Source organism: Lagenorhynchus albirostris, chromosome 2, assembly GCF_949774975.1.
Source record: "Lagenorhynchus albirostris chromosome 2, mLagAlb1.1, whole genome shotgun sequence".
In the NCBI taxonomy this organism is placed as follows: Eukaryota; Metazoa; Chordata; class Mammalia; order Artiodactyla; family Delphinidae; genus Lagenorhynchus; species Lagenorhynchus albirostris.
The window spans coordinates 176,597,081-176,616,079 of NC_083096.1; the positions used below are offsets into that span (position 1 = coordinate 176,597,081).

At 48.0% G+C, this 18,999-nt stretch overlaps 1 protein-coding gene across 3 annotated transcripts in view; it reads right to left on the reverse strand.

The window, feature by feature from the left end:
* Window positions 1-3,212: 3,212 nt before the first annotated feature.
* Window positions 3,213-18,999, reverse strand: part of VPS13D (vacuolar protein sorting 13 homolog D) — a 244,991-nt gene continuing 229,204 nt past the window's right edge. For all 3 annotated transcript variants that reach the window (XM_060141400.1, XM_060141399.1, XM_060141398.1), the window contains 2 exons: window positions 7,901-8,141; window positions 3,213-6,307 (listed from right to left, as the gene is read on the reverse strand). In XM_060141400.1, coding sequence (XP_059997383.1) covers window positions 6,176-6,307; window positions 7,901-8,141 — 373 coding nt within the window. In that variant the 3' untranslated portion in view covers window positions 3,213-6,175. The remainder of the gene's footprint in view (window positions 6,308-7,900; window positions 8,142-18,999) is intronic.

Consider the following 18,999-nt stretch of genomic DNA (forward strand, 5'->3'; position numbering starts at 1 on the left):
TCATCATTATTCAAGAAGATAGGTGAAAAAAACAAAACTAAACTAAACACCTGTCTTAGAAAGCAAGAAAAGAACAGTAAAGATAAATCAAAACAAGCCAGGTAGGAGAAACAAAAGATTAAAGGTACAATCAACAGAATAATAAAAACAAAGTAGCAAAGGGAAACCAATCCCAAACTGGTTCTCTGAAAAGAACAGTAACTTCCTCAAAAACTTAGTTATGAAAAAAAAAAAGTAAAAATATGCAAGATTAAGAAACAGAAAGGAGAAATAACCAGATATAGGAAGTATTAAAATAATCTTTAGAGAATACATACAAATGTATGGCAACAAATTTAAAAAACCTAAAGAGAACTGGATGATTTTTGAAAAACCAAATATGCTACCAAAATTGACCTATGAAGCAGCGGGAAACCTGAATACTCCAATTAGCAGAGGGCGTGGGGGTGGGAAAGGGGGGTGGCGGGTGACGATTAAAAGGAATCTTTGAAAAAGGTTCTGGAACCGGATGGACTTGAGGCCTACTTTCATCTAACTTTTAAAAACTAGAACTAGAAACTCCAAGTCTTAAGTCTTGCAAGCCACAGAAAATGGTGGGGAGTTCTCCTATGCATTTTATGGAGGTAGCATAATTTTAATTCTAAAATCTGAAGAGACTGTGAAATGAGAAAATTATAGATAGACCCCCTCTCACTATAAAGATGAAAAGACTCAAAATACTAGCCAAAAGAACCAGGAAATGTATCAAAAGAATAACAGATTAACACATTATGACCAAATGGGGCTTGTTCCAGGGACTAAGGGTGGTGTGGTACCAGGAAATCTGTCAATATAATGTATTCCATTTTTAAAAAATTAAAGGAGAAGAAACAATATGGTCATAACAATAGATGCTGGAAGGGTTTTGCTGTAATTCAACAGCCATTCCTAACCTAAATTCCTACAAACAAAATGAAAAGATGGTCAGACTCACTGCTGGTAATTCACTAAAGCAAGAATGAAATGCGACTTGTCCCTATTAGACTGGTTGACACTTCTGGCGGGGGCACAGAGACAGGGCACTCAGGTGGGCCGCAGCCCTCCACATCCCCACCAGCATTTCTGGAAAGTGATCTTGCGTGTATCCTCGGAGACAATCGGCTCCTGGGAATCTGCTGCACAGAAATAAAACTAGTGCATACGTACGTAAGTAGGAGGGTGTCTACTGTAGCGCTGGTGTTAGGGGGCGGGGGGGTGGCGTGAGAATCAGGTGAATGCCCTTCAATACAGGAATCGCTGAGTCCACACAGGACAGTCACATCACCAGTTGTGCTGCATTTAAGGGGACAGAGTTACACCAACCTGAAGGTAACACTAAGAAGGTGCAGAAAAGTATACGATTCCAATGTTATGAAAACGAACGCTGGGAACGACATATGACTATGTCTGTGTTCTATGTCTGTATATAATCACATGAACATAGTGAGAACACAGGCCATCCACGAGTTCACTGGTTTTGAGGTGGAGTTGGGAGGGATATGGGGCGGAAGCAACGGCTGCCCTCATATGCTGTAACATAGATATGAAATTATATTTTTGTTTCCCATTTGTATGCAAAAATTTTAAATCTGACGTTTAGAAGTTTCAACAGGATTATTCCTGTTGGATAATCGAACAGGAATACAAAGCAAAGTTCCCTTCTTCCTTTGGTGTCCACAATTGCTTCAGGCACCTCCCAGCCAGAGAGACGCAGCTTGGACCAGCACCTACTCCTCAGGACCTGGTCTCCACAGTGACCTGGTGTCCGAGTGTCATGCGCCCTTTCCGTGCCTGGCGTCCTGGGACAGCTTGTCTTCAGATGCCGGCCCCCTGCTCCGGGGGCCCCTGCAATATTCCAGTTGTGCTCTCGTCTGGGGCAGTGAGCCTCCCCTCCCCTCCCCGACGGTGGACGGGGTATTTGAATGAGGGGGAGCGTTTCTTGATGAAGTCCAGCTCTCTGCCTGTTCCCCGCTGAACCCTGCAGCTGAGTGCGGCTGGAGAAAACCACCACCAGGCTGCCTGGGCTCACTTTAAATTCCTGATCACCAACCTCAAACGGGCCCGTTCGTTGCCTGGCAAACATCCCGTACCTCCCTGGTCTGTTCACTTTCCCTTTATCCTAAATGACCGTTTTCTACCTCTCCCTTCTCTCCAAATTTCCATCCCCTCCTGCCCCGTCCTTACTCTCTGCTGATCTCCCTGGGAAAACAGAAGAAAGCAAATGAGAATCTCCAGTAGTTTCGACCTCATCTGCCCACGTCCCCGGCCAGCCAGGCTCCCTTCTCCCCGTTATTATCGCCCCTCGTCTCTAGAAGCACCAGCCATCTCTCTCCACTAATGGCCGGATTACTCCAGAGGAGTTGTCAATATTCATTTTCTCCAAAATCTCTCTTCATTTTTTTCTTGAATCTATGTATCCAGCCTTCACCCTCCCCACGCCACTGAAACCACTCTTAGGAAGGTCTCCAGTGACCTCAATGTTGTAAATCCAGTGTTAACTGTTGGTCCTCATCCTGCTTAATCAGCAGCCTTTGATAGTTCATCTCCCTCCTCTGTGGACCTTTCTGGACCCCACGCCCTCCTGGTTTCACACCCGACTCTGGAAGGTGCTGCTCTGTCTCCTTTGCTGCTCCCCTCCACCTGCCTAAACTCTTAAACTTCAGGGACCCCCAGGACTCAGATCTTGGACCTTTTTTCTTTGCTGCCCTCCCCACACTGCCCCACTCCTTTGAGAATTTCATATTTCATCCAGGCTCCACTTGTCACTTGCATGATGACTCCCAATCTTATGCCTTTGGCCTGGACTCATCCCTGGAACTCCAGCGCCCGGCTGCCTGCTTGACCTGTCCAGTAATATCAAGGAGGCACCTTGAACGTAACCAATCCTGCTCCTGCTGAAGTCTCCTCCTCAGAAACGACAACTTCCATCCTGCCAGGCCTGGACCAGTAACCTCAGAGTGGTGAGGTGAGTGCAGCCAACACGAAGCCCGGGCCTGGCTGACGGGAAGAGCTGCCAACCCTGGGAAGTTAAGCAAGCCCCAAGGTGCAGGGTGCAGGGCTGGCCTGGGAACGCGCTTGCCCGGAGTGAGGGAAAGGCTGCGTGTGACTGCACGTGTTGTAATACGTTTGGCATTTGTCATTGGCGATGGTTCTACAATCTATGGGACAGCAAGAAACCAGAAGGAAACAACATGTTTGGAAGTCAACAGAGCATTTTATTCCACAGGAAGAAAAATAACGACTCTGATATGAGAAACAGATTCAAGAGTCTCAACAGATTGGTGAGTGTAAGAGTGTTCACACGGTGGAGACCCAGATACTTTATTTTCAGAATATTATCGAGCAGCTACTATGGTATTTTGAGGCACAGATGATGCTTAAAAACAAAGTGGCCCAGGAGCTTTCCAAACCCCGAGGTGCGTCTCCACCACGGTGAGGTACTCGGGCCGCTAAGAGGCCATGTTTCTGTTTCCCAGTCAGTGGTGAGCAGGCCCAGGTGTGGGAAACACAGAACAGCCAGCCTTTCTGGTGGGTGAGGAAAGCAGCTGTGGCCAGGCGGTGATGCGGCCAGCTGTGCTGGGTCAGGGCATCGAGGGGGCTTTGCTTTCTGCTTGCCCAATTTCTCCTAATTCAATTTATTTTACTTTCCTCGGAGAGGAACCGGGGACTTGAGGCACCAAGAAAATCGGCAGAAATTATCCTGACGAAGTCTCAGGCATCGCTGGCTAAACGCCAATTTAGAAGCCAGAGCCAGGGCCTGCTTCCTCCAAAGCTTTGGATTTTTTTCCTGGCAAACCAGGAAACTATGTCCAAAGGCCCTGAAACCTTACCATCACCAGGCCTGGCACGAGGGCTGCGAGGGCGGAGGAGCCTGAGCAGCTCTTAGCTGGCCCCCACCCCCCAACCCCGCCCCATTTGGTCTTTGGATCCCATTTTAACATCTGCCTCTTCCAAGGCGCAAACATCAGGGGGGAGCTGTGCAGTAGGGAGATGAGCAACTATTGTATTTCGAGGGCTGATGAGATTTAGAAAGGAGCCGGGAGGAGGGCATCTCAACACCCCTCTGGAGTCTCCTGGAAGCACCATTCCACAGCGCAGCCCTCAACCAACTTCCCATGGGCAGAGCTGCAGAGAACACGGGTTGCCGCTGGGCCCAGAGTCAGGCTTCCTTAGTCATACCAAGCTCCTCAATCCAACAGAACTCCCAAGTGACTTCATTCCAGAAAGTGACAGAAGGCTCACTGACACAAACCATCAACCCTCTGAGAGTCTCATCGTTAAGAGGTCATGATCTCAGGCAGTGCGTTACTGATGACAAAAACCACAAGCCAAACTTGTGGGGTGCGGGGTGGGAGGCTGGTGAGGAAGACAAGAAGCCTGCAGGGAGCCACACCTGGCACATGGCTGTGGCCCAGCAGGACCAACCAACCGACGGACCAAAAACCCACCCCGACCCTTCAAAAGCTGGGCTTCAATTCTGCAGTCCATGAACCCAGAGTGCAGGGAAGACTATATACAAATCCTGGAGTTCAAGACGAGCCCTGAAAACACTATTTTGCCAGAGCACTAAGCACTTGGGTTAAAGCTCTTTGAAAACACACACACACACACACACACACACACACACACACACACACGCACACACACAAGTGGGGAGAGAAAGACAGATTAGCTTCATTTGTGTTTTGGAAGGATCTGGGTCGTGAGTCATAAACACCAATACCTTCCACGCATCCACTGATCCGATGGGTCCTTTTAGATCTCAGCTACGTGGGACATGGTTGTAGAGACTGACTAGATTTATTAAAATAAAAATTAAAAAATCACAAGGCTAGTCATTCATTCTAGGCCTCCCCTCTCCCTACCTTGGTTATTCCTTACAGAAAAGAGAAACCACAGAAACAAGACCCAGGAAGGAGAAGACACTCGGTCTAGGCCTTGCCACCGGGTGGAATTTAAAACCAAGGGCAAGAGATATTTTGGCCAAATCTTGGCCCCAAACTTACAAGAACAGCTTTTTAGCACTCAGATTTCATTCCCTTTTCTAAGACTCTCTCCTTCTCCCTGCCTTCTCACCCCAGGGCTGCTGTCGCCCGTCCCCAGGGCTGTGGGGCTGGGCGGCTGCCTGGAGCTTTATTAAGGAGAACAGAGTCCCAGGACCTCCTGCTGCAGCTGCTCAGGAGAGGGAACACTCTCGCTGTGGGTTTTTGATAAATTTGTGGATTTCTGATCTGTTAAACAGTCCTACGGGATTTTTTTCCCTTCTAAGTTATCAGCGCCTACCAATGTTTCAAACTGGCCTCTCTGATAATAACCCAAGGAAACCTTGTAATGCTGGCGTGTGTGTGCACGGTAACAGAACGCACCTCACAGTTTTACCTCAAAGTCTGGCAAGACTAGTCAGGAGAGAGTCTGTGAGACAGGCAGATAAAAAATAATTTGTGACACTCTTAAGAACTGTCTTTAAACTGGGGGAGAAATAAATAAAAGATGTGTCCGAGTCACTCCCCTAGGCCTCATCAAGGGCTGGCTCTGGGTCTAGACACTTCGGTTCGCGGCTCCAGCCGGGATGAGCACAGGTTTCAAAGGCATCGCTCTTGACGCACCTGCCCCCTCACCTCAGCCCACCTAACCGTGAATATTCTAGTTTCCCAAACTAAGGCATAACATTCTGCAGCTTCCAAGAACCCCTCTTCACGGACAGTACCCTGAATGAGATGTGTAGAATTAGTGCAATAGAAGATCCAATATAATTTTATATTACTTTACAGTTAACAAACCTTTACACACATCACAGGCCCTGTTCAGAAATGCTCCTACGTATTTACAGACACACAGTTGTACATATATACATGTTAACAAAATACAGGGCAATCTAAAAATTAGATTGATCTCAGTTACACTTTCTTTGTTTTAAACGTTATTCAACCAATGCCTCTTAAAAATTACCTCCCCATAATCTACAGTAACCCCCTGCCCCACAAATTAATATGGTTCCATTTGTAACCTCCCTCACCAGTATTTACTCTCCCTCTTGATAGCATCCCCCCAAACGTTATTCTGGTTTCCTCTAATTTAAGCCAAGCCCACGGGCCTCTCTCCTCCTGATTGGTTTGGGGTCTACGTCTGGGAGTGTCCCTCCAGCAGCTGGGGTTTCTCAGGAGTCCAGCTCCAACTGCTCTTGGTTTTCATTGAGTCTTAACATAAGTTGCTGTTCATAGTAAAGGCTCTTTGCATAGTTTATTTCTTGTGATAACTTGATAGCAAGGACCTCTGATTTCACGTGAACCTGAAGAAAAGGACAGAATGAGTAACCTGCCCCCAAGGTGGGAAGCCAAACAGAATCACAGGACACGGGCCATTGAAATCCACCCAGGCAGCAGCTCCCAGCCTGACTGCGGATCAGAACAGCACGGGTCGTAGTTTAAAGAAACAGATTCCCAAGGGCCCTACTCCTAGTTATGCCGATTCGAGGTCTGGGGTGGATCTCTGGAATCTGTATCTTTAACTTATTCCCCAGGTGACTGTGCAGTCGACCCATAATCACCTGACATTTGGGACTGCCTGTAACTGAGAACCAGTTTCAGCTCCGAGGTGTGAGGATCAGCTGAGGTGAGACACAAAGACTTGGGATTCAAATCTAAAGTCTGGCGATGGTCAAAGCACACAAATGCCCTCGAGGCCTTTCTTATCAAGACAGCTCACTTGCCTTGAAAGGGCGAAAGTGCAGCTGGGCAAAGCTCCCCACCTCCGAAAGGAACTTGTGGAAATACTCAGGCTTTTGGGTGTTAACTCAATTAATCTACCGGCCCTAACCTAAGCCAATGACCCCAGGGGAGCCTGCACAAGCCAAACCAAACCCAAGCGCATTCCTGGGCAGGGAGAAGGTCAAGGGAGAGAGGCCCAAAAAGGCTGGTTGCTGTTTCTCATCTGTGGAAACACTGAGATAAGCAGGGCCATTTTGAATGGCACGTCATTCTCGAATGCTTGAAAATCCTAGCATTCCAGGTGAAAAATGAGCAGGGCTAACACCTGGTTTCATGAAAAAATCCCATGTTAGAATATGGCTGGCGGTGGGGTCCCTCACACGTGCTTCTGCCGAGCCAACAACAGCCCCTCAGAGCGGAGGCAGCAGAGTGGTCCAGGCTGCCAGCCCTGGAGCTGCACAGGCACGTGGGTTTGAACCCCAGCTCCCTCCGGTGTTGGCCGGATAACCTCGAGCAAGTCACCTGTCCTCACCAAGCCTCCTGACCACCAAGTGGGGACAACAGCAGTACAACATTAAATAATCTAGAAGTACCTAGAATCCAGCCTGACACACAGTAAACCCTTAACGAATGCTGGTTATTAACAGCAGCGGTGTTGTTGAAAAGTCCTGCCATAACAATATCTTGTACCTTTTGGAGGTCAAGTGTAAAGTTTATTTACAGATATTCATTGAGTTTTTACAGTGGATAGGGGCCTATGCTAGATATTGCTTCCTTGTGCAGAAAAAAAAGTTAATTTCCAATTATTCTAGAGGTGAAGCAATGAAGAAGCCAATGTGTGCTCTAACGCCTTCTTAGATTCAATGCGCCGGAAGAGTCCCGTTTTAGGAATAAAACACCCCCGTGCATCATGTCAGCTGGTCCTCACGGCTGATTAGAGGTCCTGCCCATACTGTATGGGTGGGAAACTGCGGCACAAGCGTTGAGCAACCCGCCCTCCGGTGGAGCTGGGAGAGCGGCATCGTCCCACCCCACACACACTGAGCGCCTTCTGCCTGTGGGACTAAGAAGCAGGACCCCTGGGGACTCACAACAGCCCAGCCCAAGCCTCACACGTGGCAAACACATCAGCAGGGCAGCGGCCGGCTGAGGAGATAGGGCAGGGGTGCACTCACCATAGGCTTCTGGTGGGAAGGGCCGGGGATGGACACCCCACTGCTCGTGTTCACGGCCTTCTTGGTCACCTGCACATACACCTTCCCGTGGTCTTTGGAGACGAGGCAGTGGTAGAGATCGTCGTACTTGACTTCCAGGAAAATGGCCTCCCGGTCTAGGTAGTCTCCGCTTTTCAGGAAGTAGACGGCCTTGGAGGAGATGAGCACACAGTAGCTGTCGATGTTCTCCACGGCTATGAAGCTGCAGAGAAAGAGGCTGAGTGAGAAGGGCACGCAGAGCTTCGCCAGCTGCTCCTCCAGGCTGAGGCTGTAGGAGGGGGGCCCGAGGCTCCGACCTTGAAGCCAGGCTCCCTCCCTCACTACACCTTGGGCAGGTGGCTCACCCACTCTGAGCCTCCATCTCCTTGTGTGTAAATCAGGAATAAAAAAAGTGACGCTGGCCTCTCAGGGCTGCTGTGAGGCCAATGTGTAAAGCACAGAGCCCTTCCACAGCTGGGCTTGATAATATGACCAAGTGTATCAATAGGAGAAACAATTTTATGGCCTTTTTGTAGCCTAAGGCTTAGAGAAAACTGTAGCAGTGCTTTGTTGGGCAGAAGAAGGAAATACAGTGCTTTGAAATGCTGACTGAAGCAGCAGCTGAGAAGGTTCACAGGGAAGATGGGGTGGGGGAGGGGCAGCCACAGGGCTGGAAGTCGTGGGCAGGGGTGGTGACGGACGCAGGGAAAGCGGAAGCGGATGGGTCACCAACCTAGGCGCCGCGAGAGGATGGCACGCCCTCTCCAGGTGCGCACCTATGTCCACTTCCTTTTTGTCACAGTTCTAGGAAGAGGTCACCTGGTCTCAGCTCAGCACCTCCAGGGACAGGGGACTCACTGGTGAGACCACCACCGCGTTCTCAGAACTCAACTGTTAGACACCACCACTGCGTTCTCAGAACTCAACTGTTACAGAGTGCTTTTTTAGGTAAAGCTGTAATCTTGATTTCCATAAACTGTCAGTCATCCCTTCTAGGGGCTTCAGGGCCACTCAGAAAAAATCTCTTCGGGCTTCCCTGGTGGCTCAGTGGTTGAGAGTCCACCTGCCGATGCAGGGGACACGGGTTTGTGCCCCGGTCCGGGAAGATCCCACATGCCGTGGAGCGGCTGGGCCCGTGAGCCACGCCACTGAGCCTGCGCATCCGGAGCCTGTGCTCTGCAACGGGAAAGGCCACAACAGCGAGAGGCTCGCGTACCGAAAAAAAAAAAAATCTCTTCTTCCCTGGAGCCCCAGATTTAAAGTGGAAATTTATGCACGTCAAAGCTCTCAGATCGGCTACTGAATGAAGAGCAGTGACCCTTGGAAACCGCCGTGACAGCTCTCCCAGGCCTGGCTGCCTCCGTCGCATCTTGTGACAGCCTTCCACAATGGGGCGGCCACGTCGGGGGACAGCGCAGGGGAGCGGGTGACGGCAAGAATACTAAGAGCTGACGACAGGCTGGCTGTCAAGCCCCGGCCCCCTGGGACTTGATGTCCTGAGAGGAATTGCCACACCGCAGTTGCCTGGAGCCGCGGCTCCCCTGGAACGGCTCAGGGACCCGGTCCCAGGATGGCTTTGTTCCACGGTCAGCAGTCGCCAAACTCTGCTGGGATGGAGCAGGCCTGCCTGCTGCTGGACAGGCCGGTCCTCTCTTAGTCCCAAGCTGGCGCCAGGTCCCTGCTCACCTCTGGGCTTAGAGAGACCCCCATTCTGAACACGCCTTGTCTCTCAGCCCAAGGGTTCACGAGTTCTCGCTGAAGCTTCCCGAGAAACACGCCCACCCTGCGCCCACTTCTGAAGGCTTCGTCGCTTACTGTCAAGAGCACTGCCAAGCAACTACTTGTTCTCATTTTGTTTCCCAGACAGGTATTTGACTCTCTGACTAAGCTGATGTAAGAGGGGTCCACACCCTATGCCCCCCGCGTCTCCCTGGGCACCCACCACTGAGTCGGCCACCCCCTCAGGACTCAGTGAAAATACGCCTGGTTCCAGCTGCCATTTTAATTACAGCCTCACATGACAAAAATTGGGGTTTATTGTTCTATTCTAACTGGTTGGCAATGCCAAGAATGTAGACTTGTAAAGTCTCAATGCCAAAATTAGAAATACCCAGCAGCTTTTGGTGTTCAGGCCACTTAGCACGGAATTTCCCATGTCCCGGGCTCTGACAGTATCCAGAGGGCAAGCAGTATCATTTAAAGAAACCAACTGAAATCTAAAATAGCTGGTCCAGGGGAAGAAAAGGTGACAGAAAGAGACAGAGAGACAGAGAGAGATGAAAAAAGCTTCCTGACAAAGAGAGGAAGGATCACAGGACCAGCTAGAACTTGCTGGGAAACTAGCTTAAAAACTGAAAACGGCCTAGGACTTCTAAGCACAGGTGGGCCGGGCACATGGTGACCGAGGCTGTAATGGGCTCTCAAAGGAGATCCCCGAAGTTGGCCACCGCAATTAGGGTGAGAGCAGCACATGCATTAAAAATCCAACAGGGATTGTTACCTTTCCTCTGGTCCAGCACAAGATGGGGTACATCTATCCCATCACCCGTGCCTCCACTCTCACCCTGTTTAGTACCCGCTGTCTGACATTTATGCACAGCCTCTAAGAGGGCCAAGGCCTTTCCATCTGGGCAGCTGCTCTTACACCCGGGCCGACTGGCTGACACTATTAGTGCCCTTTCCAAACTGCACTTCTTTAAAACAGACTCCCTTCCGAGAGGCCACAGACAGTGCAAAGTCCTCCATCAGGCCAGAACAACTTCTGTTCTGGGTGGAAGGAAGGAGGAAGGGTGGCTCTGACCTGGGATGCTCTAGTGAAAGCTGCTCCACACAGTGGTGAACGTGCAGGCCGGGAGGGAAGGGCAGGGAGACCCACCAGGCTGGGCCAGCTGCTGTCTCTGCGGCTCAGGTTCTTCATCTGATAGAGATCATACTACCTGCCGTCACAAAGTCAGTAAATCCATGGGCAAAAAATTCATGGCCGGGCCTCCCTGGTGGCGCAGCGGTTAAGAATCCGCCTGCCAATGCAGGGGCCACGGATTCGAGCCCTGGTCCAGGAAGGTCCCACATGCCACAAAGCAACTAAGCCCGTGCACCACAACTACTGAGCCTGTGCTCTAGAGCCCGTGAGCCACAACTACTGAAGCCCACGTGCCACAACTACTGAAGCCCACGTGCCACAACTACTGCACCTGCGCTCTAGAGCCCGTGAGCCACAACTACTGAAGCCCATGCCTCACAACTACTGAGCCTGCGCTCTAGAGCCCACAAGCCACAACTACTGAAGCCCGTGTGCCACAACTACTGAAGCCCGTGTGCCACAACTACTGAGCCTGCGCGCCACAACTACTGAAGCCCACGTGCCACAACTACTGAAGCCCGTGTGCCACAACTACTGAGCCTGCGCGCTAGAGCCCGCGAGCCACAACTACTGTAGCCCACGTGCCACAACTACTGAAGCCCTCACGTCTAGAGCCCAAGCTCCGCAACGAGAGAGCCCACCACGGTGAGAGGCCCATGCACCACAATGAAGAGTAGCCCCCGCTCACTGCAACTAGAGAAAGCCCACGCACAGCAACAAAGATCCAACACAGCCAAAAATAATAAATAAATAAATAAGTAAATAAATAAAAGGAATTCACATCCATTACAGAAATGTGAGGGGAGAGGAGCAGTTTGTAAATGTGCACAGACCTCTACTCTGTGAGCCCAGGGGCCCTATTCGTATCCTGAAGCTAATACAGACAGTAATTTTTGGACATTTACATGAAATGTTCTAGTCTTTTCAAATCAAAAGCAGCCAAGGGTCTAAGTGAAAGGAGGGAAAAGGGAGACAGCGGGGCCTCAGCTGGAGTGCCAGGGTCCCAGACCACGGTCTCAGCAAAAATCCAGACACTGACTTAGCCAACAGCGTCTCTCTCTCCATTTTCCCCCGATGCGCCCCTGGAACTCCCACAACCAGTGACCAAGGCTTTGGGTTTCATCATTACAGCATACATTTTTTAAAAAACAAAATCTGGAAACCACAACAAAGAATAATTAAAACTGAGCTCCAGATTATGGGTCCCCTCCTGTAATGGAGACCAACCCCAAACCTGTCACTGAGAGAGAGGAACCAAAACCCAGGGGGACAAGAGAAGTCGAACCAATGAGTGCACTCAGCACTTCTCTGCCCATCTGCCCCTGCCTCTGTCCCTTTGTCGTCAAAGCCCGGTGTCCCCCGCCCTGCCTGGCCGTCCCCTGCAAAGGCCTGTGCTCCACAGACTTTCATTTGCGTCACTTGAGAGGCTCAGGGTTTCGTCCAGAGTGGCAGCGGCTACGGCCTCACACGAGCTGAGTCTAGACACGGGGCTCTCCACTCTTCATCCCCCGTACCCCCCTCGCTTCATGCAGGGCTGCTCTTGGCTCATGAATGAGTGACCATTGCAAACCCTCGTGGGATGACATGGGGAGGAAAGCCATGTGGTCTCAGGTTGATCCTGAGTGTGTCCTTCTACCCTCTGACCTATTATTAATTCGGAGGAAGAATGAAAAAATGTGGCCAGAGACACACAGCCTCTGGATAAGCTGTACCCTTCAAATATGAAGAACCAGAGAAGCTGCCCAGTGCTCTGTAGACACCGCGACACCGCGAATGAGTCTATAAAAAAAACAGGCGGGGACTCCCCTGGTGGCGCAGTGGCTGACAATCCGCCTGCCAATGCAGGGGACACGGGTTTGAGCCCTGGTCCGGGAAGATCCCACATGTCGCGGAGCAACTAAGCCTGTGAGCCACAACTGGTGAGCCTGTGCTCTGGAGCCCACGAGCCACAAAACAAAAAACAGGATTTTTAGACATTGGTTAGAAGTTTCACTTATAACTCTCCTCTAAGGAGAGAAAGAGGACATTCTGACCTTGGGATCAACTTCAGAAAGTTTCTTCTGAGAGAAAGGAAAGCTGTGGCACGTGGCTTACACCATTCTCCAAGATGACAGGTTCTAACAGTGGGTGAACCCGGCAAGGTTCAATGCCGCAGAAGTAGCACCCACTACGACAATATCTCAGACCATGATACCACAGGGCATTCTCATCAACACCAGTGACATGATCAACAATAGCTTCAACCCTCTTGCTCTGTGGCAGGTAGAAGCCCCACGGCTGATGTGCCATTGGAACCAGCCAATCTTAGGTGCCAACTGGCTCTGTCACCAGCCACATGGCTTGGCTCAGAGTTTCTTGCTGTCACGTGTAGAGCGAGGGTCATCATATCTCCTCTTAGGGCCACTGTGATGCTTAGAACTGACCTACATGCCCAACTAATGGTGGCTATTGTTATTTCTTTTGTTGAGGACAGATGCTAAGTTACCCTAATCCTGTGGGGAAGGTCCCCTTGGAAGTCTACTACAGATCCTTGCTTCAGCAGGTTGGAAAAATGAGTGACCCTCTAAGAGACCACAAGGAAACAGGCTCAGGACCAATTATTGCTCCTTAGGGAGAGAGAAATCTGCCAATTGTTTTCAATTGATTTCTTTCTTTTTCTCCCACTCTTTTTTTTTTTTGGCTTTATTAACTCTATTTATATATGTTTATTTTCCTCACTTTGTAGGCATTTCAAAATCAGAAGAGTTCAGAGCTGTCTTACTCCAGGAGTGCTCCCAGAACAGGCTCCTGCCCCACACGTGTCTCTCCCCAAGTCCAGGTGTGACCCCACACCTGTGTCTGAGCCTGGGATCTTGCAGAGCGTCTCGGCACACATGTCCCACGGGTCCTCACACTCAGCACGACCTCTCGAATCCTCTCCTCCTCCAGCACCGCCCCTCACCGTTGATGGCATCTCCATCCAACCGACCAGGCAAGCAGCCCTCGAGTCCCTCTCAGCCCCACCCCTCGCTCAGCTTCTAAACCTGGTCAGTCTACTGACTGTACTGATGCCTGCCTCCCTGTCCCCTCTCCCCTTCTTCTCTGCCAGCCTGTGCTCACCTGGATCACTCCCAGGGCCTCCTAAGTGCTCTCCTGCCCCCAGTCTCTCCAACTCTGATCCCTTTCTCTGTTGCTGTCAAGGTTACATTTTTAATGTCATTTTGAGTGAGATCCTCTTCAAAATCTCACCACTGCCTACAGGAAGCCGTTACGGCTCTCAGAATCTGTATGGACACCAAGGGGGGAAGGGGGGGGATTTTAAAAAAAAAAAGCTCTCAGAATCTGGCCTTGTAACCCACCTTTCCAGCTTTCCAACCTCTGCTCCTTCCCTCCCACACATATGCTGCCACCACACCCAGCTAACTGGAGTCCCCCCAGAAATGCCGCTAACTCTCCTGTCTCTGAGCCTTTGCCCAGCACTGTTCTCTGCGTACATGCCTTTCTCTCTTCTCGGCCCATTTCTCCTTGTGCTGCAGGACCAGATCAACTGCCAACAGCCTTCCCTGGCTTTCTAGGCACAAATTAATAACTTGCCCTTGTGGTCCCATAACACATGGCCCATACTTCTATTTTAAAAGCAATCACAGGGCTTCCCTGGTGGCGCAGTAGTTGAGACTCCGCCTGCCGATGCAGGGGACGCGGGTTCGTGCCCCGGTCTGGGAAGATCCCACATGCTGTGGAGCGGCTGGGCCCGTGAGCCATGGCCGCTGAGCCTGCGCGTCCGGAGCCTGTGCTCCGCAACGGGAGAGGCCACAACAGTGAGAGGCCCGCGTACCGCAAAAAAAAAAAAAAAAAAAAAAAAGCAATCACATGTTTATAAATAGTTGGTAATACTGTCTGCTTCCCCTGCTAGACTGTGAACTTGTCCTGGGACATAGTAGGATTCAATAAATTCATGTGTTATGTAGTCTCAGAAAATAACAATGAATTTACGTTGTAGGGTCCAATGGAATTTGCGAGTGCACAACTTTGGATGTTGCATGCATTTTACCCAGTGGTAAAGATAAAGAATTCTCTCAGAAGTCTTGATTTAACTTGTTATTAGCAAGCCACTAACTTTCCCTTCCTTCCTCCCTCCCTCCCTCCGTTCCTTTCTTTCTATTGAAGTATAGTCGATTTACAATGTTGTGTTAGTTTCAGGTGTACAGCAAAGACAAGCCATTAACTTTTATCAGAGTAGCTGGATAATCCACCAAATGAAAGTTTTAATTTAGTGGCGTATCAAAGAATATCCAACTTTCTAAGTGTCAAAGGTTATTGGTAGATTATTTCCTGGTCTAGAAAACGGAAGCCAATGAATTCTATCCCACTTCTCAAAAGGTCTGATCTTTTGTTTTTGTTTTGAGACTGCATATATTACTATAAGGTTTTTATTTACAATTATATGCTATGAGAATCAACACTCTAACGTGTGCTCAAAATAAAAAATTCTGATTTCTATCTCTATCTGCAATTTCTCAAGAAGGATAGACAGGATACAAAATATATATAAACAGTATGTTTACAAAGGGGGCAAGAAAGGAGAATTTTTTTTTTTTTTTTTTGCGGTACGCAGGCCTCTCACTGTTGTGGCCTCTCCCGTTGTGGAGCACAGGCTCAGCGGCCATGGCTCACGGGCCCAGCCGCTCCGTGGCATGTGGGATCTTCCCGGACCGGGGCATGAACCCATGTCCCCTGCATCGGCAAGCGGACTCTCAACCACTGCGCCACCAGGGAAGCCCAAGAAAGGAGAATTTTACTCTTGATTTTCTTTCTTTCTGTACTCTTTGAATTTGCTAATTATGTACATGAGTTTATTTCATCAAAAAGAGAAAAGACTAACCTGGCTGGTGGGTTTATAAGCTATTTTGGCTTACTTTTCATACTTTTTTTTGTATTAAAAAAAGATCTCAATAAAGAAAAAGGAGAAAAAAGAGGAGGAACACACTCAAACAGATGGAAATGAGCACACAACCCAAACGGACCAGGGAGCTGCCTGGCTCGGCTGAGATCAAGTGACCCAGGGATCCAGTGACAGCCTCCAAGACACTGACTAGACTCAAGTGGCCTCCTGCGGGTGACTTTCAAGTGTCCCCAGAAGGCAAGCACCACCTTCAAAGTCTTGCACGGGAACCACTTCCCAGGTCCTGCTGCCCCTGAAGGGTTCTTAGCTGCTGCTGTTCATTCCTTTTCCTTTCATCTGTAAATATACCAGCATATTTCTCTAAAGGATAAGGACTCTTTTCGTTAGCACAGTCACAATACTAAAAAATAATGAATAATAATAATTTAAAATGTCAGACATTTAGAAAGGCTCCTAATTTCCAATCAGAACAGGAGCTCTTAATATTCAGGGATCATGGACCCCCACGTCAGCATTCTGGGGAGGCCCATAATCCCCTTCTAAGAATGCTAATTTTAAATGCATAAACTAAAATGCTTAGGATTACAAAGGAAGTCAATTATATTTAAATATATCTATCGAAATATTAAAATTGGGATAGAGAACTGAAAGCTTCTTTTTTAAAGCATAAAATAATATCTAATAAAAAAAAATCTCACAAATACTATTTCCTAAAACTACATTTTAAAAATATAATCTGATTGTCAAATAAACTCCAGAAAACAGTATGTTTGGGCAGCTACTTAGGTCATGTGCATTGCTTGTAAGCACCTTTTTGGAAAAGGTAAAGAGCCACCCTAGTGCTTACATTGCTAGTATGTAACTTGGTCTGTGATGGTGTATTGGAAATAAAATAGGTACTTTCTTTTTTTTTTTTTTAATGAGAATGAGGTTTCTGGCTACAGACTAGACACTAGTTACAGAGAAAAATTAATTTAATAAATAGAACAAATTTCACTTTAACAGCATCTTAACCCAGGATCCGATTTCAGAACCAAACTTAAGAAAAATGGAAAGTAATGGCAATTTTGTAACATATCAGAGGAATATTTGATTCATTCGAAACTGAAGCCTTTTCAGTTGGCCGGACCTTAAATCATATGTCAGCAACTATCTTTTTAATACTAATTAATTAAATAAAATAAAAAATTAAGTGAAACTTGATCTGGGAGAACAAAGTTGAAGTAACCATGGCACTGTGGACTTTGCGGGGTTTTCACTACATCAGGAAGTAATTACACAATATTTTCCAGAAGTGAAACAGTGAGTCTAACTGGAAAAAAATGTGGAAACATTTAGTTAGAACAGTAGGGCAAGGTATTAAATAGCCTTTTAAGGGGTTAACTCTGAAGGAAAATATGCAAATAATTGGGTCTTTAAACATGTTTTTAATTACGATTCCAGGATAAAAGTCAGGTATACTATGGCACTCCTGTGCTTCTCCTGAAAACGCCTTTCTTGCAGAGGGATGCCTCCAACATTCACGTCACCGTGAAGACCCAGCCTGACAACCGAGGATACTTCAGAGGAACATTTGCCAGGTCCCCGATGACTTCTTCCCTGTACACTGAGGAAGGCTACGGTCATGTGGCTTCTTCAACATTCACTGGCAAGATTTAACCCACAAACTTGGGTAGAGGCACATGGTTTTCATCTTAAGAGTCAAAAGTCATTCACGCCAACATCTTTCCCTAGTTCTTATGAATTTTAAGAGTTTCATGAAATCTCTTTTACTGACTTCATTTTGATTTCGGTTTTCAGCTTTCCATGGCTCTGTTTTCAATGCATGTATCTCACTGGGAGCAAGCCTATGTTAGCTGTAGTACACAATTTCTCCCTGTGTTCTTGGCATATGTCATCCTATTGAAAATGAATTTCACGAGGACCAAGGTTTGACTTGAAAATGAATTTCACAAGGTTTCACTTGAATAAGGGTGAGTGGGAAAGAAAATTAAAAGCGCGACGTACAACAACTTTCCAACTATCATTCATTCAACAAGTATTTGTTGAGTGCCTAGTATGTGCCAGGCACTGTTCCATGTACTGAGGATTCTTCAATGAATGGAACAGACAAAAACTGCGGCCCTCATGGAGCTGCCATTCTAGTAGACTCTGCACCATGTCCCGCTACACCTGGGGAACGACTCTCTGAGTCTCTGATCCAAAGGCCAAAAGTTACATTAGCAAAGTGGTATATAGGGCAGCCATGGCACCAAATCCTCACCGAAGGCAGGCAGGAATATAAAGCCCTCCCTGGAGTGAAACACTGGGGATTCTGGTTATTGGAGTGATGGCCAGAGCTGAGGCTAGACTAAAAGAGCAGATAGATGTGTGCTATGGACAGAATTATGTCCCCACCTATTTGGAGCAAGGAAGTAATGAAGGTTAAATGAGGTCATAAGGGTGGGGCCCTGATTCTATAGGAGACACCAGAGATCTTGCTCACCCTTTCTCTGCCATGTGAGGACACAGCCAGAAGGTGGCCATCTGCAAGCCGGAAAGAGAGCCTGCACCAGGAACCAACTCAGCCAGCACCTTGATCTTGGACTTCCCAGCCTCAGACTATGAGAAATAATTTTTTGTTGCTAAGTCACTCAGTCTTGTTACGGCAGGCTGAGCTGACTACGATAATGTAATACACCTCCATCACTGAGAGACTTTCCAATAACACTGCAAGGAGCTTGAGTTACAAAAAACACATCTAGGAAGACGCCATCCCATGCAGCAAGCAACAAATGAATTCTGGACTTGACTTTTGATATCCCCGTTCAAATACTGCTACAAAACTATGAGATGAGGTTAGTTTAACAGCATTTCTAACAATGACACTGAAGGCTCTCCTGAGAGATCACCTCTACTTCAGATATCCTCCACCAACCAAAAAACATTCATGGTCCTCTGAACCCTCCCTAGCTTGCTTTATCTTAAGAAAGATAAATTAGCATTAAGAGAAATTAAACTAGTATTTTGCTACTTATCAGGCAGAACTAATTGCTTTCTCTGGACTGTGGTTCTAACGCCTATTTAGGTTACAGAGCATTTTACGCTGAGAGTCTCTGCAGAATATCCTAAAATAGTGATATACTGAGTTCTACCACGTCAACTAGGAAAAGCTTCACTAACTGAAAATATAACAAGATCCTAAGTATATAAGGCTCCACATTCAAAGAATAACAGAACAACCTTGAGAACATTGTTGCGTTTCCAAACTTTTCAGCTCCCAGTTGGTTGTTTATCTGTTTTGTTTTACTAGCATTCTGCAGCAAACAACAAAACACCGAAGTTTAGGAAAGTCTCACA